Genomic DNA, 25,371 nt, shown 5'->3' on the forward strand with positions numbered 1-25,371 from the left:
CAAACTAGTTTTCCTATGTTGGTTTCTGTTGTAAAACTTTGTATTTCACCCTCACATTTTTGGAGGGGGTATCTGGGCTGTGTAAGAACCCCAGTGTTAAAAAGCATAGATGAAAGATACCTAACCCTTGTGTTATTTTCAACTCAAAACTGTCAGCAGATTTCAACACATTATGAATATTGAAAGGTTATGATCTACTTATCTAAACCGTTGCTTCAAAATAAATCTGATGTTGAATTTTTATGCTAGTTTTTATATTGTTAGAGGCCATATCCTCCTCTGTAACTTCATTTCAATTTAAAAGTGCCCAATCTTTCTGTTAAATTCTCAGAGATTAAGAAAGGGAGAATAGATGTAATATATCATATTTACTTATTTACAACAATTTTATGCTGCTTATCAACAAAGTCATCTTGGTGTTTACAAAAGTTATGAATCAATAAATACAGAATCACCATCAAATAGCATCAGGACCAATTAAGAACATATCAATACAGTCAACATAAACAATTAGAAGCCAGCATAAAATGTACATGTGCCCTAGGCCCATACAGACACAGAAGCAGGCTCAGCCTATTTTGCCGCCTGAGGTGAAATAGCAAGCGGCTGCCCGACACATGTACCACACACACGACCTTGCCTCTGGCCTTGCTAACCAGTTGCACGGCTGCAACTTCTGGATTTCAGCAAGATCCTGTGAGATCATGCGGCAGCCTCCGTGCACCACAGCCACTTCTCACTTATCTGGTGGTATCAGTTTGCCCTGCCAGCAGCCCAGTGATCTCATCTGCACCTTAATTTTCAAAGGCCTGCCTGAATAAGGAGATCTTAGCCTGCAGGGGGAAGGGTAACAAAGAGGGGAGCAAGTCTAACTTCTCTTGGGAGGGAATTCCACAATATGGAAGCGACAATGGAAAAAGCTCTCTCTTGCGTCACCACCAACCATGGGTCCTGTGTTGATGGGATCAAGAGAAGATGCTCACCTGAGGATCTTGGCATCTGCGTAAGCTTTTATAGGGAGATACAGTCTTTCAGAAGGCCTGGGCCCAAACCACATAGGGCTTTGTAGGTCATAACCAACACTTTCAATTGTGGTCGGAAATGGACGAGTAGCCTGCAAAGTTGTTTTAACAAAAGAGTAAAATTCTCCCTGTAACCTGCTCCACTCAATAATCTGGTTGCAGCATTCTGAGCCAGCTAAAGTTTCTGAACACTTTCCTTTGGATTCCAGGGGTGGGGTGGGGTCCAAACACTTTACGTAGAATTATATAAAAAATTACTTTGTTATGTATTTTGTATACAGATACAGATTCATTTTTAGAAAATTGGTACACACCATTTCCAGAGCCTGTGTAGACTTTTCTAGTCTTGTAACAACAGACATTATTTTTATCTGGCTTTGGCTGAATGCATAGTCTGCAAAATTGAGGCACAGCAAAATTTTATGCTGTATTTCCTACAGGGTGAAAAAGAAACAATTGTTTTACCTTCAATTCATAAGAGACAATTGGATAATATTGTGACTGTAAGTATTTTAACAATAATGCACTTTTCATTATGTGTGGTGGAGTTCTAGCCCTGCTTACTTGAAAGTAAATTACACTGTGGTCAGTGCGGTTTACTCCCTAATCAAGTTTCTTTAGGAATCACAACCTAAATTTCTATCACTGTTGATTAGCATGTAACTTGATGCTCCTCCAGACAACCTATTTATTCAGCATTCATTCAGACTTGCTTGCACAAAGCATATGTGGTCGTTAAACTTTTCTCAATCTAATTAAGCATTCCTCTTGATTTGTTTATGTGGGGGTAGTTATGAGCATTCTTCCTGATTTGTTTTGTAGGATCTTTACACATATTTCCATTTATCCTTCGTACACCCCACATTTTTAAATACATTTCCTCATCATTTTCCATACTGCAAAATATCTGGGTTTCTTTTTAAGTGGATTTGTTGTGCTAGGGCAACAGAGCATTTAAATCCACTTTAATTGTACAAACCTAACATCCAGTATACGACTGAACCCTTCCCACAATAAAGTGTCAGTCTGAAGACACCATCAGTTAGCTTGTGGAATATTAAGAATAGCTGGGTAATCAAATAAAGTACATACGGTACTGCTTTAATTTAATTTAATTATTTAATTTGTAATTTTGTTTTTATTTTGTATTTTTGTATTTTTATGTTGGGAACTGCCCTGAGAACTTTGGATGAAGTGTTGTATAGAAATGTAATAAATTAATGAAATGAAAGGGATTATACCAAACCTGCCACATGCATTTATTTTTCTTTTTAGCCTTCCGGTAATTTGCATAGCCGAGGACACTCTAAAAGCCTCCAGGAATTGTTCTTCTCCCCACAGATGTCACATTCGCAGAAATATGTGTGCAAAGATATTTGCTCAAAATGGACTGGGGTGAGTTACTGTTCTGGGTTGATGGTGAGGTTAATGAGGTGCTGTGTATTCCCAAAGCATGAATGGTTTAATAACCTAAGTACAGTAATAGCTTAATCCTAGGAAATGCAAAAAAAAAAAGCCTTGTTGTCATACACGCTTAGTTACGCTAAGACCAGACCATGTCATTACAGAGGAGGCAGGTTTAGTCGTTGTCTGAGGACTATCCCTGCCTCCGGGTCTGGTCCTGACCGGATGGATACTAGAATCAGCAAGGGATACCCACGTGACCTGAAGGTGCTGCTGTGCAATGCCAGGTCAATGATTCGTAAGACCACTGCCATCCATGACTTGATCATGGATGGAGGATTTGACCTGGCATGTGTAACAGAGACTTGGTTGGATGAAGCAGATGGGCCTGTCCTTGCCGCTGCTTGTCCACCAGGTTTCTCTTACGCACAGCAACCCAGGTCACGTGGGCGGGGAGGGGGGTTGCAGTGATTTTTAGGAAGTCATTAGTTTGCACCAGGCGTCCTATTGGGAAGACCCAGTTTTCTGAGTGCATGTTCTGGAAGTTGGGCAATAGGGGCAGTACAGGATTCCTTTTGGTGTACCGACCTCCCCGCTGCACCAAGGATTCCCTGCCCGAGCTGCTTCAGGTCGTGGCGGATGTTCTCCTGGAGACACCTAGCCTGGTCGTCCTAGGGGATTTAAACATCCATGCCGACACGACCTTACAAGGGGCCGCTCGGGACTTTGTGGAAAGCATGGCCTCCATGGTGCTGTCCCTGAATAAGTCTGGCCCAACCCATAGCCGTGGACATGCCTTGGACCTGGTGTTTACCTCTATGGATGTTGGTGATCTGACACTAAGTAAAAGCGAAATGAAAGAAGTGCCATGGTCAGATCACTTCCTGGTGCAACTGGACTTCTCTGCGACCCATCCCCTCTGCAGGGAGGTGGGACCAATTCGGATGGTCCGCCCCCGCCACTTAATGGATCCAAATGGTTTCCAGAGAGTGGTAGGGGATGCTTTATCCCATGTTGATGGCCTTTCAGCCGATTCCCTGGTGGCCCGCTGGAATGTGGAGTTAACCAGGGCTATTGACTGTTTGGCTCCGAAGCGCCCTCTCCGATTGCATGGAGCCCGGACAGCCCCGTGGTTTTCCACGGATCTGAGGGCAATGAAACAATCGTTGAGACGGCTAGAGCGCCGGTGGCGGATAACTCATTCCGAATCTGACCGGACACAGGTTAGAGCTCAACGTCGAGCCTACCAAGTGGCGATAGCGACGGCGAAGAAGAATTTCTTCACCGCCTCTATTGCATCTGCAGAAAACAGCAGCAGGAGACTTTTTCAGGTGGTTCACAATTTAGCGGAACCACCTGCAACATCGGGGCCCAGTACGGGCCACATGTTCTCCTGCAATGATTTTGCAAAGTTTTTTGCAGATAAAATCGCCCAGATTCGGGAAGAAGTAGACTCCACCGTGGGAGCAGGGCCGGGGCGGGAGAGTGCTAGAGTTCTGTCTAGTCAAGTTGAGTGGGATCAATTTCAATCTGTTACCTCCGAGGATGTGGACAGGCTGCTTGGACGAGTGAAACCAACCACCTGTCTCCTGGATCCTTGCCCATCCTGGCTTATAAAAGCTAGCCGGGAAGGACTGGGCGATGGGCTTCGTGGGGTGGTGAATGCTTCCCTCCGTGAGGGAGCCTTCCCAGACCCGCTGAAAGAGGCGGTTATTAAACCGCTTCTTAAAAAACCATCTTTAGATGCGGCCACGATGGCCAACTATCGCCCAGTCTCAAATCTTCCATTCCTGGGCAAGGTGATTGAGCGAGTGGTTGCTGAACAACTCCAGGCACGCCTGGAAGAAGCGGACCATTTGGATCCCTTCCAGTCGGGATTCAGGCCTCATCATGGGACTGAAACTGCCTTGGTCGCACTGGTTGATGATCTCCGGCGGGCTAGGGACAAAGGTGAGAGCTGTTTCCTAGTTCTGCTGGATCTCTCAGCGGCGTTTGATACCATCGACCATAGCATCCTTCTGGACCGTCTTGAGGGGCTGGGAGCTGGGGGCACTGTTATACAGTGGTTCCGCTCCTTCCTCCTGGGCCGTGTTCAGAAAGTGGTGGTGGGGGATGAGTGTTCAGACCCTTGGGCCCTCACTTGTGGGGTGCCTCAGGGTTCTGTCCTCTCCCCCATGCTTTTTAACATCTATATGAAGCTGCTGGGAGAGATCATCAGGAGGTTTGGGCTGGGTGTTCATCAGTATGCGGATGACACCCAGCTCTACCTCTCTTTTAAATCAGAACCAGTGAAGGCGGTGAAGGTCCTGTGTGAGTGTCTGGAGGCGGTTGGAGGATGGATGGCGGCTAACAGATTGAGGTTGAATCCTGACAAGACAGAAGTACTGTTTTTGGGGGACAGGAGGCGGGCAGGTGTGGAGGATTCCCTGGTCCTGAATGGGGTAACTGTGCCCCTGAAGGACCAGGTGCGCAGCCTGGGAGTCATTTTGGACTCACAGCTGTCCATGGAGGCACAGGTCAAATCTGTGTCCAGGGCAGCTGTTTACCAGCTCCATCTGGTACGTAGGCTGAGACCCTATCTGCCTGCGGACTGTCTCGCCAGAGTGGTGCATGCTCTGGTTATCTCCCGCTTGGACTACTGCAATGCGCTCTACGTGGGGCTACCTTTGAAGGTGACGCGGAAACTACAACTAATCCAGAATGCGGCAGCTAGACTGGTGACTGGGAGTGGCCGCCGAGACCATATAACACCGGTCTTGAAAGACCTGCATTGGCTCCCAGTACGTTTCCGAGCACAATTCAAAGTGTTGGTGCTGACCTTTAAAGCCCTAAACGGCCTCGGTCCAATATACCTGAAGGAGCGTCTCCACCCCCATCAGTCTGCCCGGACGCTGAGGTCCAGCGCCGAGGGCCTTCTGGCGGTTCCCTCATTGCGAGAAGCAAAGCTACAGGGAACCAGGCAGAGGGCCTTCTCGGTAGTGGCGCCCGCCCTGTGGAACGCCCTTCCAGCAGATGTCAAAGCGATAAACAACTACCTGACATTCAGGAGACATCTTAAGGCAGCCCTGTTCAGGGAAGTTTTTAACGTGTGATATTTTACTGTATTTTTGGTTTTTATGGAAGCCGCCCAGAGTGGCTGGGGAGGCCCAGCCAGATGGGCGGGGTATAAATAAATTATTATTATTATTATTATTATTATTATACACTGATACAAACATATGTCTAAAGGAAGTTGAAATCAAAGGAGAACCAATAACTTTCATGCTTTTTAAATAGAAGTACTATTAATTATTAGGAACTCTGGTTTCAGCATGAGTATCATTAATCCCAGGGAAGCTATGAAACACTGTTAGAAAATATATTTCTTCCCATTTATGTGAACAGAACCGTCACTATAGTTCAGTCGCTAGAGCATGAGACTCTTAATGGGTTTGAGCCCAATGTAGGACAAAAAGATTCCTGCATAGCAGGGGCTTGGACTAGCAGACACTCCAAGTGTCCCAATTTCCCAGGCACACTCCTGATTTAGAGAAGCCATCCCGGATTCTGATTTGATCCTGGAATGTCCCATTTTTCCTAGGATGTCCCTGTTTTCATTGGAGAAATGTTGGAGGGTATGGAGTTATCAAACCCCCAAGCCGTCTGAAGGCAAACTTGTACAGTGGTACCTCGGGTTACATACGCTTCAGGTTACAGACTCCGATAACCCAGAAATAGTGCTTCAGGTTAAGAACTTTGCTTCAGGAAAAGAACAGAAATCGTGCTCCAGTGGTGCAGCGGCAGCAGGAGGCCCCATTAGCTAAAGTGGTGCTTCAGGTTAAGAACAGTTTCAGGTTAAGAACGGACCTCTGGAATGAATTAAGTATTTAACCCGAGGTACCACTGTATAGGGAAGGTATTTGGTTTTTTAATGTTTAGTGTTTTATTATGTTATTATGTTTTTATATATGTTGGAAGCTGCCTAGAGTGGCTGGGCAACCCAGTAAGATGTGTGGGGTATAAACAGTGAAATTATCATTATGGAATGGGACATCCCTATTTTCATCAGAGAAATGTTGGAGGGTGTAGACTAGTTGGCCCTTGTGGTCCCTTCCAACTCTACAAGTCTGTGATACTACAAGTAAAATTTCACATGATGTATATATTCATCGGGACGCAGGTGGTGCTGTGGGTTAAAGCCTCAGCGCCTAGGGCTTGCCGATCGAAAGGTCAGCGGTTCGAATCCCTGCGGCGGGGTGCGCTCCCGTCGTTCGGTCCCAGCGCCTGCCAACCTAGCAGTTCGAAAGCACCCCCGGGTGCAAGTAGATAAATAGGGACCGCTTACAAGCGGGAAGGTAAACGGCGTTTCCGTGTGCGGCTCTGGTTCGCCAGAGCAGCGATGTCACGCTGGCCACGTGACCCGGAAGTGTCTTCGGACAGCGCTGGCCCCCGGCCTCTTGAGTGAGATGGGCGCACAACCCTAGAGTCTGGCAAGACTGGTCCGTACGGGCAGGGGTACCGTTACCTTTATATATTCATCAGCAATGTTCTTGTGTGGACCCTTGGGGCATTAAAAAGAAACTTTTGTAGGGTCAAAACATTCTTGAAAGATTCACAAATTTTGGCCCATTTACATCTCTCTGACCACATCTGTACTGCACATTTAAAGCAGTATCATACCTCTTCAAGCAGCCATGTCTTTCCCAAAAGGATTCTAGGAAGTGTAGTTTGTTAAGGGTACTGAGAGTTTTAGGAGACCCCAACTCCTTACAGAGTTACAATTCCCCAAGTACCTTGGGAATTGGCATTGATTGTTAAACTACACTAGAAATTAGCTCTGTAAGGGGAAGAGCGGTCATTAAAAGTAAAACCTCACCATCAGTAAATCCCCCCATTTACCATTTTTATATTATATTATTAAATTACTTCTAGAAACAAAAATGTCATTGGCATGTACCGTATATGAAAATAACTGAAGAAACAGACATGCAAGTGAGGAAACACTTAAAGGTAGGTAATTACTTGCCTTTAAATTTTTTGAAAGTGGTGGAAAACAAAATGTCCCTAACATTTGCTTTGTTTGTCACTAGCACTGCACGTCTTTCCATTTTGCTAAAAGCCTGAGACACACATCAGAGGATAAAAGTCAATCACACGTGAGAAACCCAGAGATGTTTATTCTAAGGGTAAGACACAAATCACCAGATGATGATAATTATACGGATAAGGATTTTGTTATTTATATGCCGCCCATCTGACTGGGTTGCCCCAGTCTGTCTGATCTGCTCCCAACAAAATATTAAAAACACAATAAAACTTCCCTGAACAGGGCCACTGTTTAGGCATCTTCCAAAAGTCAAATAGTTGTTTGACATCTGATGGGAGGGCGTTCCTGTGCGGTGTCAGGAGATGCTGCAGGGACCGGCACAGCTTGGTGTGAGGTTGTGCTGGCCTGTGCAGCATCCCCAACACTGCGTAGGTTGTTGCAGCCTTCCACTAGGATGTTTCTATCATTATATTATTCTGCAGTGCCAGGTGATTCCAATAACAGATACTGTATTGGTCTCTCCTCTCCCTATGCATTGCTGTCTATGTATGATCAAGATCCTTGCAGAGGACAATGTTGTTGGACTACAACTCTCACCATCCATGGTCATTAGTCATGCTGGCTGGGGCGGATGGGAGCTGGAGTCAAACATCTGAAGGGCTTCATGTCTGCTAACCCTGGTGTAATGTGAAGCATTTCAAATTTAGGTAGTTTAAAAATCAACAAAGCATGATTTAAGCCTCCTTTTCCAATCTTGCATCTCTTATATGTACTACTACTGCAGAAGTCAACGGGCATTTTGTGTGTATATGAGATAAAGAGAAATGCATGCTCAACAGTATATATGCAATTAAAATGGCAGTTTATAAAGGCTATCTAATTAATTGTGGGCTTGTTCATTTATTTGTTTTTAGCCGGAGGCAAACATAAATCAGATGAAATGCCACTATTCAAGTTTTAGTGTTTGTTCAAATGAGTCACCGGATGGGGATAAAACTACTGAATTGATTGAAAAAGTTGTAGTTTCTAGACACAAAGAAACAGAAACCCAGAAATCAATGTATACAAACAAATGGCTCCTCCAAAGGCAAACAAGTGAAGAAATCCACCATTCAGAAAACACCAAGACAACTGATGAAAAGAAAATTAACAGAAGGATAATGGATTTATCGAGAAGTGTGTTATCGGGTTCTCTAATGTTATCAGATGTAAATAGTTCAGAAGATAAAGCAGACAGAGCTGCTGTCTGTGGATCCTCATCATCCAGTCTACCTCACCTGAAAACCCAGAATGAAAAAGTAAAAACCTTTAGTGCTCATTTGCTTCAAGACCAGGGAATAAGTAATGAAATCAGATGCTATCCATGCAAGTCTTCAGATGGCGATATGAACAGAGCTGCCATTAGAGGACAAATCAATTCTCCGTGTTTATCCAAAAGGAAAATCTTCATGATCTATATCTGTGGAGGCTATCAAGGTACAACCAAGAGCACCAGAATTTTGTGTTAAAAATCTTAAGACTAACAGATTTATTGTGGTATAAGCTGGTGTTTTGGGGTGGATAGGTAAATTGTCACTTTCCTCACCTATCTCCTCAGTGTTTTCATTCCTTTTCCAGCCATGCCGCTAACTATTTCTGGAGTGCTCTTGAACTATTATTTTTATTGTTTGTTTGTTTCACCCCTCAGATTTGCACAAAACCAGAAAACAACACAAGCAAATCATATTATAGAAAATGTAGTTTGCTTGTGCAGTTTTCTGCTTTTTTGCAAATGTAAGTGATCAAAAAACACAAAAAAATACACCAGATATTGCATAGCAAGTTAATTTGAAAAGTGTGTGTTGAGAATTTACAATTGCCTGTGAAATAAATTACGCTCCTAAAAGTCATGATAACTAGTGGTGCTAGAGTCCAGAACCCAGTCCCCTTTCCATTCAAATAAGCACCTTATTTTTACACTGCAGTGAGCCTATAAATCATATACTGAAAGTCTGCCAGTTGCTTCTATATCTCCACGGGCTATAAAAATGTTGCTTTTAATCAACAAATTGATTTAGGTAATATGCTTGCTTTATTATCTTAATCAGATTCAGAAGTAGAACGAAATGCATTAATGGAAAAGTCCTTTCCTTGGCTGTACAAATACTGTAAAGAGAGAGGCTACGACTTCCGGATGGTGGACCTGAGGTGGGGGATAAAAGATGGCATCACTAACAATCACAACATGGCTTCCCTCCATATGAAGACATTAAGGAAATGCCAGCAGTTGGGATTCCAAACCTTTGTTGTAAGTTCAGATGGAATTTGCTATACGTTAAGCACACAGAGGGTTTTTTAAATGCCATTTTAGGGCCTGGTTTTTCCATTTCGTAAGTCATTGGATGGAAGAAAGAGGGGAGTCCATATCAAAACAAAAATGGATATATCTGGACAGGGACGTATAAGGGGTATGTGGGGTGCAGTTCACCCCGGGTGTCATCCCTGAGGGGGTGACAAAATGGCACACCGTGGGGGGTGGCACTTATCGCAGGGCACCCAAGCCACGCGTCTCTTCTGGGAGTGATGCGGTGGCTCAGGGCCCCGTGCCGCTCGAAACGGCAGTGTGGGGCTTGCGTCTGCCAGGCGGACTCCGTGGACAGTTTGCCCCGCCCCCACCGCTCCGGTTGCCAGAGCAGCTAGCTATGCCTCTGTATCTGGATCACCCCTAGTAGCAGTCAGTTCATTAGGCTACTGTTCTGCTGCCTCAGTTCATTAGGTTATTCTTATGCACTACAGTCATACCGCGGGTTGAAGTAGCTTTGGGATGAATATTTTTGGGTTGCGCTCCGCGGTGACCCGGAAGTAACAGAGTGCGTTACTTCCGGGTTTCGCCGCTCACGCATTGCACAGACGCTCGCTTCAGGATGCGAACAGGGCTCCGGAACGGATCCCATTCACATCCAGAGGTACCACTGTATATCTTTACAGCACATTTGAAGCATGTTTTTACCCTCAGAGAATTCTGGGCACTCTCATTTTTTGGGTATTCTAACTCTGTAAGGGATAAGAGATGTGCTTTGAATGTGTATGCAGCCTCAGTATGGAATGCCACCGGTTTCACAAAACATTAAATGCACCAAGGCTTTATTGGTTCCATTGTAAGCCAATTTTCTCTTCTTTGGTTTTCTGTTTCAGGTTTTAATTGGGCAAAAGCATGACGACCCCTCTCTCCCAGCAGTAATAGTCAAGGAAGATTTAGAGGCAATCAAAGCCACAATTGAACAAATGAAGCTGAGTACCAAAAAGTCAAAGCATAGTTTGGCTAGTGGTTTGAGGGAAGAAACGCTAATAGATAAAAAGAATGAAATCCAAGGTGATAGTGATCAATATGCCCTGAGCCCCAGTGTCTCAACAGAAGAACCTGAAGCTGGGACAAACAGCAAGAAGGAATATGAAATGATTAATTCAAATGGGCAGGAGTTTTCTAATGCTTCTCTCCTCACCCAAAAGACTGTAGCTGAATATGAGAGAGAATTTCAACTTCTGGATTGCTGGTACAGGTTGGATGAAAACTACATCCCTGCGGTTTACAGACTTCAACCTATTTGGTTAGTTATTGTCATTGTTGTTGTTATTATTAAATTACAGAAGCTTGGCAAAAATGCACAGGTGTTGGGACAACCGGTGTGTACTTTTCCTGGCATTTGGTGTCCATTTTGCTCTGTTTGTAAACAAATTCCCTTTCCAGTACTGCGACAGAGGTTTGCATGCCATTTACTTCAATTGGCTATTGCCGGCCAGCAAAAGGAGTTTAACATGAAAAAAGAAACCTGTCCTGGAGTAAAACCCCAGGCCACAATTCAAGGGAACCTCCAGCACGAGACCAAATTGAAAATGGAACTAGGTCTGGATTTAACGGAAAGTATGGATGAGCCTTTATTGAGCTCCAGCCCATGAACAAGCATGTGCTGGCTATGTCTACTGCAGTTTGGTCTGAGATTAAAATGAACCAAAACAGTTCCTCATGCAAATATGTATTCTCGTCACTTTCTTCCATGAATATTACATTCAGAGACAGTCGTTCTATGCCAGAAATATCTGCTGTTTCATCTGCTAAAAGCCAGTGCTTGAATCATAGGAGGGAATCATGGAGGGACAGAGACATCTTTTCTTAATTGTGCTGGCTACTGCTCCCCAGGGCTTTTTCTCAGCCGGAACTTGCTGGAACTCAGTTCCTGCACCTCTTAGGTGGGTGCCATTGCCATTATAAGAGAACAAAGGAGGTGCTCGTGGTAAGTTCCAACACCTCTTTTTCTAGAAAAATCACATTGTTTTCCCCCATTTGTTTTTGGAAGCTTATGGAGACCATAATATATGGCTAAAATGAGGTGAAATTAGGCTTTGGATTGTGTGTTTATTTGCGGATTCTCCTAACTTTCTTCCCATAAAATGGAGACACTGTCCTGTGCTATGAATCACTATGCTCTGTGTATCATGGGCATTTGTGTATCGTTGATCTGTTGACTTGTGCTCCCATCTTCCTTTCAACCATCCAAAACTCACTTGTGAATGGAACATGCCTGTGGGGCTACTCTTCAGCATTTCACGGAGCTGGCAGATTGTACATTTTGAAGATGTACATTTGTACATCCAGTGCAAGGGCAATTGTACATTTCTTTGTTTTTAGCCTGTTTCTCATGGTTCATGCATTTCATGCTGTCTGCACAGCACAGTGTACCAAGATATCCTCAGCAATGATCCTACTCGCAGGCAACAAGCGAAGAACAAATGGATGGCGTCTTTTCAGAAACTACATAAGATATTTCAAGAATATGCTGCAGTTGCTCTTGGACATGAAGCTGCCACCACACTGCTCAGAACAGGTGAGGAGGGCATCTAATATATGACCAGGATGCTGTTTTGCTTTATTATATGGGTGGTGGCTTATTTGAGTAGTTTAAATAGAATTATTTCTGTTTTGCAAGTTTTGCAACAAGAAGTGGATCAAGGATTCCAGGTCCAGGGAAAGTGTGAGGATCACTGTCACTGCTTCAAAAGAGACATCACAGATCTGCAGTCCAGTCTGTCAAGTCCCCATGCACAAAAATATATTGACGTTCACCCACTAAGACCAGTGATCAACAAAACAACGTATGAAGCACATCAGAACTTTGTGAAAAGCATTCACTCTAGGGTAGGTTGCTCAGAACATCATTGGTAGTTGTCAGCCACATAGGGCCTGGGCTACCTATAGAAGCATCTCAATGGATATTCTGGTTGAAAATATCTCAAGATGCCCTGATGACATATCATGGGATATGAGATTTGTACCACATCATCCTCGTTAACAAGGGTGGAAAGTCCTTTCCAGTGCAAGGGCTATATTCCCTTCTAGGGACATAGGCCAGTGGTGGGTGGCACCAGGGTGACAGATGTAAATTTTACCTTTGCACAGTAGGCAAATTTCTACACACATCTCTCTCTATCCTCCATCCAGACATACAAGAGGAATCACCAGAGTGCAAAGGCACATTCCAGCCAGGCAAAACACTTGGGGGTGGGGGGTGCAGTAGAACCAGTGAGTGTGGCCTGGGGAAATTTCTTAGGGCCAGATCAATAGGCCTGGAGGGCTGTATTTGGCCCCCGAGCCTGAGATTACCCACCCTGCTCTACAACATAGCAAAGGGAATCCTGGGGTATCTATTTTGAACTGTGCAGTGCAGTTGCTTCGGGCAAAATGTATTGAACACCACTTAAGAAATATTTTTTTCTTAAGCTGTCCACAATATCCATGAGGAAATGAAGAAAACATTTCCCACTCTGTCTACCACTGCATTCTACATAATGATCTGCAAGTGTATACTTTGTCTGCTTTCAGTAAACCAATTCAGACCTTTTTCAGAAACCATTTCTAAGTACTATTATATACATTTTCACCACCTCACCCTGCCCCCCACCAGACACTTTTGGCCTTGATTTTAATTTATTTTAATCCTGTTATCTGAATTTGTAATCTTTCTCAGTTATCCCACAATATGCACTTTTTAAAGCTTTGTTCCTCTTCCTATCTTTATTGCACCTCTGCTTGTCATTAGTCACTGTCTTTCTTAAGCCATGCTCTAGACCTGAAAATGATGGAAGCAAAGTAGAGCCTTTAATGAACAGGTAAAACCTGACAAAATAAATATCATTGCTTCATCTTCTATATATAAACCTACATTCTAACCCCAAACACACTAGAAGGAATCGAATAGGAAGCACCATTTTCATTTATTTGCATTTCTCAGCTTGAGCTTCAAACTATGCTATTGACACAGCGGCGTAGCGTGGGGGGTGCAGGGGGGGCCGGCCGCACCGGGCGCAACATCTGGGGGGGCGCTCGCACTCCCAGCTCTCTGCCCCCTGCTAAAATCCACGGGTTAGGGGGCGCAAATTACTTGCCTTGCCCCGGGTGCTGACAACCCACGCTACGCCACTGTATTGACAGAAATGGCTTACTATTTTCAAAGGAAAGGTCTTCATTGATTCCTTTCCCAGCATGTCTCTGTGCAATCTCAGACCAGAATGAGGCACTGTTACAAAATAATAAAGCTTGAAAGAAACATCTTCATTTGCTAGGCTGAAATAAACTATAGTCAATGAAACATTTGTATTATTATTTTGCATACAATTTATCCTTAAATAAATAGTGTCAGCTAGATCTGTGGTACTCAAAATCTCATACTGCATTCTAAACACTGGATGGCCATGTTCCTAATGAAACGGTACTGTTTAAATGAAACTTATTCCTATAAAATACGCCCGTGGACATAACCTAACATACCCTGCAACATTTCTCCAATGAAAATAGGGATGTCCCATTCCATAATGATAATTTTACTATTTATACCCCACGCATCTTACTGGGTTGCCCCAGCCACTCTAGGCAGCTTCCAACATATATAAAAACATAATAAAACATGAAACATTTAAAAAAACCATACAGGATTCCTTTCAGACGGCTCGGGGGTCAGATAATTCCATACCCTCCACCATATCTCCAATGAAAATGGGAACATCCTAAGGAAATGTGGGACATTCTGGGATCAAATCAGAAACCAAGACAGCTTCTCTAAATCAGGGACTTCCCTGGAAAATAGGGACATTTGGAGGGTCTCAGCTATAAGTATGAAGAACTTACAATACAAAAAGATAAAGCAGGTTTAAGTTGATCTTAAAGGTAAAGGTAAAGGGACCCCTGACCATTAGGTCCAGTCATGGCCAACTCTGGGGTTGCAGCGCTCATCTCGCTTTATTGGCCGAGGGAGCCAGCGTACAGCTTCCGGGTCATGTGGCCAGTATGACTAAGCCGCTTCTGGTGAACCAGAGCAGCGCATGGAAACTCCGTTTACCTTCCCGCCAGTGTGGTACCTATTTATCTACTTGCACTTTGACGTGCTTTCAAACTGCTAGGTTGGCAGGAGCAGGAACCGAGCAACAGGAGCTCACCCTGTTGCGGGGATTCGAACTGCCAACCTTCTGATCGGCAAGTGCTAGGCTCTGTGGTTTAACCCACAGCGCCAACCACAAGTTGATCTTACTCTGGCACAAAGACTCAGTTTAACATTCAAAACTTCTCTGATTCAAACAGTTATTCTCTTCAGTATTGTTCAGTCAGCTGTTTCCTTGTTTGGGTGGTGGATGATGCCAACATTATAGGCTTGTCTTTACAGCTTCGTCACACAAATATCTACAGAAAGAGCATTAACTGGGGAAGAGATGGCATCAGCCCCACCACCAACAGATCCCATGCTTACTACCTTGAGTGCCTTTGCAATGACTTTCAGAAAATTGTCATCAATCATTTCAACAGGTCAGCCACATAACTGCTTCTTTGGTGAAACAGTTCATAATGTATACATGACTTAATAGTAAAGGTTCGTTCCATTATACTTCAATATAGAAGTAGTTTTCCCATGGCACCTTAAATAATCAAAGCCTAAAAAATATGACAGTTGAAAATTTCTGATGTATTGTTTGCTCTGTTTCACTTCCTCACGTTAATTACGGAAGTAATTACCACAAGAGGAGGAGATGGACAGTAACTTAGGTGGCTTCAAAGAGGATTTGACAGATTCATGAGGATAGGTCTGCATGGCTATTAGACATTATAGCTAAGAATAGAACTTCATTTTCAGAGATAATATACCTGGGAGGACCTGTAGTTACAGGGGGTAACTCTCTGCATCATACAGTGCTTATAACTTACCAAAATTGTCTGATTGGTCTCTAGTAGAGGCAGGATGTGCCTGATTTAAGAAAGCCAAAACCACAAAAAAACAAAAACAAAAAAAAGCCCAGCCCTCTTGTACTTTCACATATTTTGTGGAGCAAATTAAAGAAATATAGTATGGTTTGGCTTCCTTGTCAAAAAACAGTGCAGACAGACCTTCCCTAAGAATTGCCACCCATGCAGGCACAATGCTAGGAGGGTCAGTGGAAATGGTTAGGGAGCAGGATCCAGTGGTCCAAAGTTGCATTTTAGACTTCAGGTGAAGTCTTTCCAAAATGCCATTTCTAGCAAGTGGGCAGAAGGGCTTGAAGATGGGTACTCAGTGGCACTTAATACTATGTGACACGTGTGTGTGTGTCTAAATCAGGAGGAGGTAATTCTTGGCACTGCTGAGAAAATAAAGCTGTTTTAGTCACTTGTGGTGGTGCTAAAAAGCCATACAATTTTTGAATATTGTGATTAATAGCATTAATAAAATGATTCCAATATGAGCACATAGATCCCATGCTGTGGGGTCGCTAATAAGGCATCCTCCAGAGGCTGGGGGTTATAAATGCCATCAGTCCAAACTAGTTGCAGCTGATGGGAGTTGTACACCACATTGGCTAACCCTTGCCATGTGGTTGCCAACAATCATATGAGAATGTTGACACCACAAACACATTTTGTGCATTTCTTTACAAGGATAGTCTTTTCCCTTGTTTGTCACTTCTGAATGCTGGAAATTGTGATTAAATAATCACCAGCATTCTCCCGTGTATATCCTCGTATTTGGACATTCATAAAAGGAACTAGGTTTTTCAACATCCTCACGTGGTTGTCAACAACTACATGTGTGGTGACATCTAGCTGGGATATGAATGGAAGAAAATAAATAACACTGTCCAAAAGTCACTGTAACCTATACACAATGTTGAAATGTGGTTTAAAACTTTTCCCCTCCATGTTTTCATTTGACCAGAACAATCCATTTGAAGGAGATTCAAGAAATGCTACCTGTGCAAAGAAAGCAAGTATTTGAAACTCATAATGACGACGAGGTTCTGGAACATATCTGGCACTGTCAGGCCTTGTGAGTTTGGTGGTGTTTGGTTGCTTAATTTACTTTAGCCAGGCTTCATGATGGAGAACAGTTGAAGAGTTGATATGATAAAGGTAAAGGTAAAGGTACCCCTGCCCGAACGGGCCAGTCTTGACAGACTCTGGGGTTTGTGCGCCCATCTCACATCTATAGGCCGGGGACCAGCGCTGTCCGGAGACACTTCCGGGTCACGTGGCCAGCGTGACAAAGCTGCATCTGGCGAGCCAGCGCAGCACACGGAACGCCGTTTACCTTCCCGCTGGTAAGCGGTACCTATTTATCTACTTGCACCCGGGGGTGCTTTCGAACTGCTAGGTTGGCAGGCGCTGGGACCGAGCAGCGGGAGCGCACCCCGCCGCGGGGATTCGAACCGCCGACCTTTCGATCGGCAAGCCCTAGGCGCTGAGGCTTTTACCCACAGCGCCACCCGCGTCCCTCCTAGTTGATATGATAGTTGTGATTTAAGAACAATCTTATTAGCAGCCTCTATTGAAGTGAAAATCTGACCTACCCATTCATTTGGGCAGCATTCTAGTCATTCAACAAGAGCATATATGAAGGAAAATTAAATGATACCAATTCCTACTCACACCCACACCCTGCCTCTTACCAGAACATAGACATGTTTGAGAAATAAAAGTTGTACTCTTGTAAATCACTTCTTCTCTGCTACCAACATACCACCCAAGTGCTTTCTGGACATTAGATGATACCTAATATAAGGTTTTCCAGTGCCCTTGAAGGGCCGGCTCATTAGGCAAGGTGAGACAATCCACTCTGGGGAAGGTGGATTTAAAAGTACCATTAATGGACAGCATATTATCAAATATTCAGTTCTACTATTGAAATTTTACCACCAAAAAGGGCACCATTTGGATTTTCTTCAATCATCATTGTCATCATCAAATAATTTATTTATATGCCATCCATCTGACTAGGTTGCCCCAGCCACTCTAAGCGGCTTCCAGCTAATTAAAACATCAAACAGGCAGCAGGGAGGTCAGGTCTGCATGGGTGCACCTGTGGGGTTGGCAGCAGTTCAGCTCTCCTGCTGGTGCATCCCTCTGGCCCTGAACTCAGTCCCATCCTGCCCCATCCCTGTCCAGGTAAGCTGTTGTGGCTTTGATGTCGGTAGGGGTTGCTGAGCCCCACCACATGCATCACTATCCCAACCAGCATCTCAGAGTACTGCAAGAGCTTACTGCTCAGCTCTTGTCTTTCTTGAGAAACCTGTTCACCCACTTCCTTATTCATTCACATGTAGGGAAGGAAAAGGCACTGATAACCTAAGGAAGGAGAGAGTTGTCAAACATGTTATCAAGTAACCATACCCTCCTTTGTGGATGGCAGGATGGATCTATCTGGATACTAAATCTAGATTGAAAGTAGCATGTTGTGGAACAGCATGAATGATTCTAGACTGAGAAAAACTACATTTATTTATTTATTTGCTACAAATGGGTAACCCTAATTCACTTTCTGCCCCTTGCTGGAGGAATAAAAATAAGTCATCCTCCAAGCACCTCCTAGGAGTGCTGGGCCACTTACTTGTAGCTCTCAGATACGTTGATATAGGAGTTTAGGCTGCATACTGAAATAAATATTCTCTTATGAGAATACACACCACACCTTTAAAGCACATCCAAAGCACATTGCCCTGCCCATTCGCACCTGAGAATCATATTAAATGCAGTTTTCCCCTCCCAGAGCTACAATTCTCAGCTTCCTCAAGAAACTGCAGTTCCCAGGATTCTTTGTGGGCTTTAAATGTGTTTTAAAGGTATGGTGCGTGCACAGCAGCAGCCAGTACACAGGGGTGACTGAACACAAATAGTGTTTTTTTTCCCCTCTCAAAACAGGGTTAAATGTCTAATAGGAAGAGAAATGTTTTTGTGCAAACTGAAGAATCGTCTTGCATCCTCGAACAGAAGGCTAGTTGTAATTTGTGGAGAGGCTGGATGCGGGAAAACTGCCGTCATAGCAAAAGCCGCTTCTTTGGCTCCTAGCTGGATATCTGGGTAAGGGCCTCTCGCAGCCTCACACATATTTGGAACACAGATAAAAGTTCTTGAATAAAGATAATAGAGATAAACCCAGTGTTACCCATATCCAGCTCCCAACTGCTGCTTACTAGCTACCATATTTGCTCCCTTTGATTTGTCTTAGCTGGTATCACAGAGTGCTGTGAGTTCTGTGAAATGTAAAATTATTCCATATTGATAACAATATATAAACTAAACTAATACCTTTATATTTGCATATTTTACTCTGAGCCCAACATTCACCATACACAACGTTAAGTCCACCTTCAACTAGATGATATAGTAATGGCACACATACATTGATTTAACAGCTAAACACATGTATTAAAAAGAAAACTATTTTAGTTTATTTGCTTTTTCCCAATTTTCATTCAGGAACCTCAGAGTTGTAATTCGATTTATTGGTGTTACTGGTGAAAGCAGAAATATCCGACTGACTCTTTTCAGTCTTTGCTACCAGATAGCTTCTATCTACAAGGTCTCGGTTAATTTATCCAAGGTAATGAATTAAATTTTCCTTCTTTTTAAGGCTCAAAGAAAAAATTATACTGTTGCATTTTTACGGCAGCAGCACCTACATGCACACACTTTCCCCTCCACATGATTCAGCAAGAAATAAAAGTTAGGAATGGAAAATGACAAAATAGCTCAAGCATAATGCTGACAGTGCTGCTCAGATAATGAAAGGTCAGAACCCAAGAAACACTTTTCAGCAAATGACCAGTACTATTACAGCTGACAGTGCTCATATCAGTTCAACATCGGGAACCAAAGCAGTTCCTGAGGCACATCTCCATCACTGCATCATCAAACACTGTAATGTGTTACATGTCTATAGCCAACTCATGTCAGAGAACATCTCCAAAGTTAAGGAAGATTTCCCACAATTTCTACTGCCAACACCTTTTTAATATTCTGCAAGCCATTAGGAATCCCTTGGTATCCATTATTTTTGTTGAGCTGACATTTCATTTCCGCTCTTTACTCAATCATAGCCTTTAATAATAATAATCATTCTTACCTAGGAATGAATAGATTGGTTTATTTCCACGCCATATCAGTTTCTTATGTGTTCATTCATAAGTCTTTTGTCACATTTCCACATCAACCTGTGAATTTTATTAAATGCATGAAAATTCAAATTGTTTCCACACATATGTTTTCAAAAATATACCCTAAAATACACATTTTTATACATAGCTTTTAGCTGAAAACAGTGTTGCAAAAATTTGAAGATGCGCTTGATTTGGATATAGCAGCAAAAATGAATAAGGACTATGAACTTTTGTGGAAACATAATATCACAGGGCTCTCTGGAACATGTAATTTTGAAGCATCTTTTCCTCTACGAAGAACTTCTGCAACATTTATTGAAGAAAAAGGTTTATCTGGAAAAGGTAGCAACCTTCTGGGATATGTCAGCTAAAGGATAACAATGAATGCAAATTAAGTTGATTACCTGAAAAACGTTGAACGGAATTTTCAGGCATCTCTGTTCCTGTGACCCAACACAGTATCCCTAGCTACTTGGGACTGGCTAAAATGTTTGCTATCTTTCTCAAAAAGGATTTTGAAGGATTGGTGGAAGAGTTTCTCTCTTTACTGGAGTCTGCCACACAAGACAAACCACTTCTAATATGTCTGGATGGCATAGATGAATTATCAGAGGAATATGTCGCAGATTTTCCTTGGATACCTCCTGAATTACCAAATAATGTGTATTTTATTGTTTCCACGTGCACTGAATCAAGTTTTTCATGCTTCAAAAAACTGGAGGTAAAGTAATACCTTATTCAGTTGTTGTTTTTTTCATTCCACACTTTCTCAAACAGTGGGAAATTCCAGGGCAGTTTGGTAGGGTCAGTACTGGACACTTTCAGCACAATCCTATCCTTGAAAGAAAGTCCTGTTGGAATCAATGGGTCCAAGTCCCACATAGGTGTGTACAGGATTGCAACCTTAAGGGCCTTGAACCAGTCCACCATGAGCACAAATGTTCATGGATTCCCACATAGGGCTTAGAATTTCGTGACCCACCCCATATCCTTAGGGAAAAGTGAGAGTCGTGCCCTAATCTTGCTTTCCTTGAGGAAGTGGAAGAGGTAAGTTGGCTGGGGATATGAAACTTGTACCCAGACCTCCCATTCCATGTAATAATAGACTAGCATATTGAGTGCTCATGGGCTTAGGCCTCAGAGTGGATCCTGACTCTTTCTAAATGTGGGCATTGCTGTACCCACATTGACCCATTGGATGAAGCCCATGGTGATTTGTGGTATCTGTTTATATAAAGCTTGAGTAATTTATTTACTGAATTTATATTCTACCTTTCCTCTCAAAGGAGCCCAGGGCAAATAGGAAGGTATAGGTAAGAGAGTGTTAGATTTACAACAACATTCACCCCAAAGCAACAGCAGACCCTGAAGAGACTTTAGGTTATAAAAGCTTTCTTTCTTTGGCCATATACAAACTGTTCTGTTTAGCTTTCTTGGTGTGTATACACTTTTTCCTCTATGGGTTTTTCCACACTGGAGCAAAATGTAGATTCGCACTAGCCTGTCTCTACATTAACAGAGGGGCATCTACATGACACTTCCCCTATGCCAGTGTCATCCTGTACCTTTCCCCCTTTAAATGCAGTGTTTTCCCCCCTATCCTTGGAAAGTCCAAAAAAGACTAGGATCAAAAATCCCTGCATTTAAGGCAGCCATTTCATTCTACATCTATGCCATAATTCCAAGGTCAGTTACGTCTGTGTTTTGTACCCCAGCCCTTTCCCAACATCAGATGTGAGTCAAGAAAGGTAAGACACAGGAGAGTGTCAGATTTTGCTCCAGTGCCTCTCTGATCTGTCTAGTCTAAAAGAGAACATGCCACCTATCTTTTATAGTCAAACTGCCACACAGGTGTTTAGTATTAACCCTGAGTCTTGATTCAAAACTTGAAGATCCAACCTGTGGAATCCTGGCAGAGATTTATAGGTATCGTTATCTGCCCCACAAATCTGGTTATTGGATGAAGAAGTGCTGAAGAAGTGTGTATCTGAAGAAGTGTGCATGCACACGAAAGCTTATACCAAGAACTAACTTAGTTGGTCTTTAAGGTGCTACAGGAAGGAATTTTTTTATTTTGACTATGGCAGACCAACACGGCTACCTATCTATATGCTGAAATCCAGTGATATTAAACCCTTTTTCGGTTCTTATATTTTACAGTAAATAGGCTGTATTGTATTAGGCTGGCAAAGTGACACCAACTCGATTAGCATTGATCAGGCCTGGAGACAATGTGATCAGGGGCAGACTTTGGTCTTTCAAATTTCAGCGGCACCCTGTGCGAGGCCAAAATTTGGTCCTCCCCCATCTTTTGCCTATCGTTCTGCGCATGCACTACATCATAGCTTCAATGCTGCAAGTGCTCTAAATCTGCCTCTGATATGATAACTGAGATATGCTTCTTTTCCTCAGAAAATAACAGCAAAAGAGAATATTTTACAAATACCTCCTTTGACTTTTGGAGAAATAAATGAGATGATCAGCTCCTGGTTAGAAAAGGATTCCCGAAGACTTTCCCAGCAACAGCATGATCGCCTAATGGAAGCATGCACAGCCTGCCCAGTACCACTCTTTGTATACTGTGCCTATAAAGAGTCCTGTTTATGGACATCTTTCACCCCAGAGGCAGAGGTGTGTCTTCCTCAAAATATACCTGAACTGTATTCATGGACACTGAGCAGAATGGAAAAATCCCACGGAGAGCAAGTTGTAAAAAAGATGGCAGCTTATACCACACTTTCAAGAAATGGCATTACTCAGGAAGAGCTACTCCACCTTATGTCAACGGATGATGTGGTTATTAAGGAAGTAGCTAAATTCCAAAAAGTCTCAATTTCAGTATTCCCGCTAGTGCTGTGGTTGAAACTTTTGGATGATTTTGGAGACCACCTGAAAGAGCAAAGAACTGACCACACTTATGTTTTTAATTGGGCTCATACATCTCTGAGACATGTCTGCATGGACAGATATCTCAGAACACAGGATTCCCAGGCATCGCTGCATGCCACCTTTGCAGATTATTACCTGAGTAGAATTCCACATAAACTCATTGAAATGTCTGCATTTCAACCTTTGGCCTGGACTTTAGAAAAAGAGTCCAAGATCAGCTACACCTTTAACATTCGTAAGCTCCTTGGGGCTCCGTATCACCTCATCAAATCTAAGAATATTACTGCCTTAAGCAAAGAATGTCTCTTTAATTATGAGTTTCTCTTATACAAAGCCTGGGCTTCATCAGTTATCAGCATTGAAGCGGATCTAAGAGCAGCTATCGATGCAGACAGGTAGGCTTACAGCAGTAGAACACAACTGTGAATGTCTAGGGCTTGTTTTACTTAATCACAAACCCTCATACTTACAGCCTGTCATCAACTAAGCTGGTATGATAGTAGGGCCTGCCCAAGAGATTTGGCTGCCTCAGGTGAAAGACAAAATGGTGCACTCCATTTTTCTATGTGGTGGCCATTGACTCTTAGGCCTCATCTGCACTATACGTACATTTAGAGCAGTTTGATACCATTTTTAACAGTGGACCCAGCTATACAGCTGCAAATAAAATGCAGTGGTACCTCGCAAGACGAATGCCTCGCAAGACAAAAAACTCGCTAGACGAAAGGTTTTTCCGTTTTCGATTTGCCTCGCAAGACGAATTTCCCTATGGGCTTGTTTCGCAAGACGAAAACGTCTCGCGACTTTGTTTCCTTTGTCTAAAAACAAAGACATGTTTTGTTTATAAAGTTAATTTATTTTCCCTTCAATTTTTGAACTGCTCTTTACAGTATGTGTGACTTTAAAGAGCAGTTAATAAACTGTTGTTGTACCAAATTTGGCTTTGTTTGGACTTTTTTTGACCATAGGAACGCATTAATTGATTTTCAATGCATTCCTATGGGATTTCGTGATTCGCAAGACGAAAAATTCGCTAGACGACAAAACTTGCGGAACGAATTAATTTCGTCTTGCGGGGCACCACTGTGCTTTAAATGTGTTGTAAAGTACAATAAACAAATGTGACACTAGATGGCAACAGTGAGCTATGCCAAATTCAATGTATTTTTCAAAACTTTTTAAAAAAGGGATTATCACAGGGTTTTTTTAAATATGTGTGTAGATTCCACCAGTCACAGCTTATCCCAAATAATTCTGGTAACTACAAAGAATTCTGAGAACTACAGTTTGTTAAGAGTGCTGAGAGTTGTTAAGAGACCTTTCTTCCCCTCACAAAACTATAATTTTCAGGATGGCTTACAGCCAATCCCTCTTCCCATTGAACTGTGGGAACTGTAACTTGGACAGGAAAATAGGGGCCTCCTAACAACTCTCAGCACTTTAAAAACTAGTTCTCAGTATTCTTTAAGTGAAGCCAGGACTGCTTAAAGTGATATGATCCCGCTTTCAATGTGTTGTGCAGATGGGGCCTTTCTTTAACGCAGGTAAATTGATCTTCACCCCACCTATGGGCAGCAGGCTAGCTGAAAGGTGGGCACATATTGCTCTATCTTCCAAACCACTTCCATTGTTTATAGCACTGTTCAGCAATCCATTCTGTTTAACAATCAAAGCTACATTCAAATAAAGATTCTAGTTACATGCTAATCAAGTTATTATGAGTTTAGTTTCCATCCTGCCCCTCAGCTGGCCTTTCATTTCTTAACAATAAATAGTTGAGTCCCACAATGTTTCTCTTTGAGAAAAGCACTTCTCTGTAAAAACCCCTCTAGTGTTTTATTGATATTAGAGCAAGGGAACTCTAATGTGATGTGATTCCTGCCCCCTTGCCTCCTCCACAGGACTATACGTGACTTAACTTTATTAAGTGAAGCGCTCAAGTTATCCAAGAAAGTTTTACTACAAGACCCATGTCAGATGGCTTCACAGCTTATAGGCCGCCTTCATCGTATCGTTGCAGCAGATAAACCAGTGGCCCCAGGTACTGAAAATTATGAGATGTAGATTTGTAAGCAAGTATTTTGCGTTTTCTATATTTTTGATATTTTGTTTTGAGCTCCAACCATTATTTGTCACTACTGGGACTTAAGCATCCAAGACAGAACCCAGAGCCAGCCCAGCCATTTGGCAGAGTGAGGCCACTGCCTTAGGCAGTGGAAACCCCTAAAGTGGTGCCTCTGCAAATGTCCCACCCTCTCTGCCACTGGAGCCAAATTTGCACTAGCATCTTTCGGGGCACATGAGATCTCACCCAAAATCATTGCTGATTCCATGCGCCACTTCTCCACGGGACAGGGTGGCACTTCCTGTTTTGCCTCAGGCGGCGAAACAGGATGTGATGGCCCTGGCAGACCCAAACTATACTTACATGTTTCCCAGAGGATTAGTCTTGACAGGAGGCAGAAAGGTATACTGGAGGCAAATGTAAGAATGTAATTGAGGGCTGTAGGCCTTTTTCAGTCAAAGGACTGCATTCCCTTCTGAGGAATGGGGCCAGTGATGGGGCCAGAGGCAAAAGTGGGCAGAAATTTTACCTTTGTA

General features: G+C 43.0%; 1 protein-coding gene and 1 long non-coding RNA gene across 5 annotated transcripts in view; one reads left to right on the top strand and one right to left on the bottom strand.

Moving 5' to 3' along the window:
* The window catches only part of LOC308594975 (uncharacterized protein), a gene marked incomplete at its 5' end in the record, with an annotated part of 46,580 nt that overhangs the window by 1,859 nt on the left and 19,350 nt on the right, over positions 1-25,371 (top strand). For 3 of the 4 annotated variants that reach the window (XM_081208603.1, XM_081208604.1, XM_081208602.1), the window contains 16 exons: positions 1,463-1,525; positions 2,298-2,417; positions 7,338-7,415; positions 7,496-7,591; positions 8,367-8,928; positions 9,540-9,739; positions 10,627-11,039; positions 12,160-12,314; positions 12,417-12,625; positions 15,144-15,283; positions 16,665-16,775; positions 18,644-18,802; positions 19,202-19,325; positions 20,393-20,602; positions 22,294-23,165; positions 24,672-24,811. In XM_081208603.1, the coding sequence (XP_081064729.1) occupies positions 1,463-1,525; positions 2,298-2,417; positions 7,338-7,415; positions 7,496-7,591; positions 8,367-8,928; positions 9,540-9,739; positions 10,627-11,039; positions 12,160-12,314; positions 12,417-12,625; positions 15,144-15,283; positions 16,665-16,775; positions 18,644-18,802; positions 19,202-19,325; positions 20,393-20,602; positions 22,294-23,165; positions 24,672-24,811 (3,652 nt within the window). Of the gene's footprint in view, positions 1-898; positions 1,004-1,462; positions 1,526-2,297; positions 2,418-7,337; positions 7,416-7,495; positions 7,592-8,366; positions 8,929-9,539; positions 9,740-10,626; positions 11,040-12,159; positions 12,315-12,416; positions 12,626-15,143; positions 15,284-16,664; positions 16,776-18,643; positions 18,803-19,201; positions 19,326-20,392; positions 20,603-22,293; positions 23,166-24,671; positions 24,812-25,371 lie in introns of those variants that run through there. The other variant, XM_081208601.1, reaches the window with a different exon arrangement.
* LOC308595220 lies at positions 996-25,319 on the bottom strand. The gene is made up of 3 exons (XR_014011934.1): positions 25,199-25,319; positions 19,848-19,935; positions 996-1,114 (listed from the first exon to the last, which is right to left on the bottom strand). It is a non-coding gene; the product is annotated as an uncharacterized lncRNA (long non-coding RNA).

Source organism: Podarcis bocagei, assembly GCF_964188305.1.
Source record: "Podarcis bocagei genome assembly, chromosome: 9".
Lineage (NCBI taxonomy): Eukaryota > Metazoa > Chordata > Lepidosauria > Squamata > Lacertidae > Podarcis > Podarcis bocagei.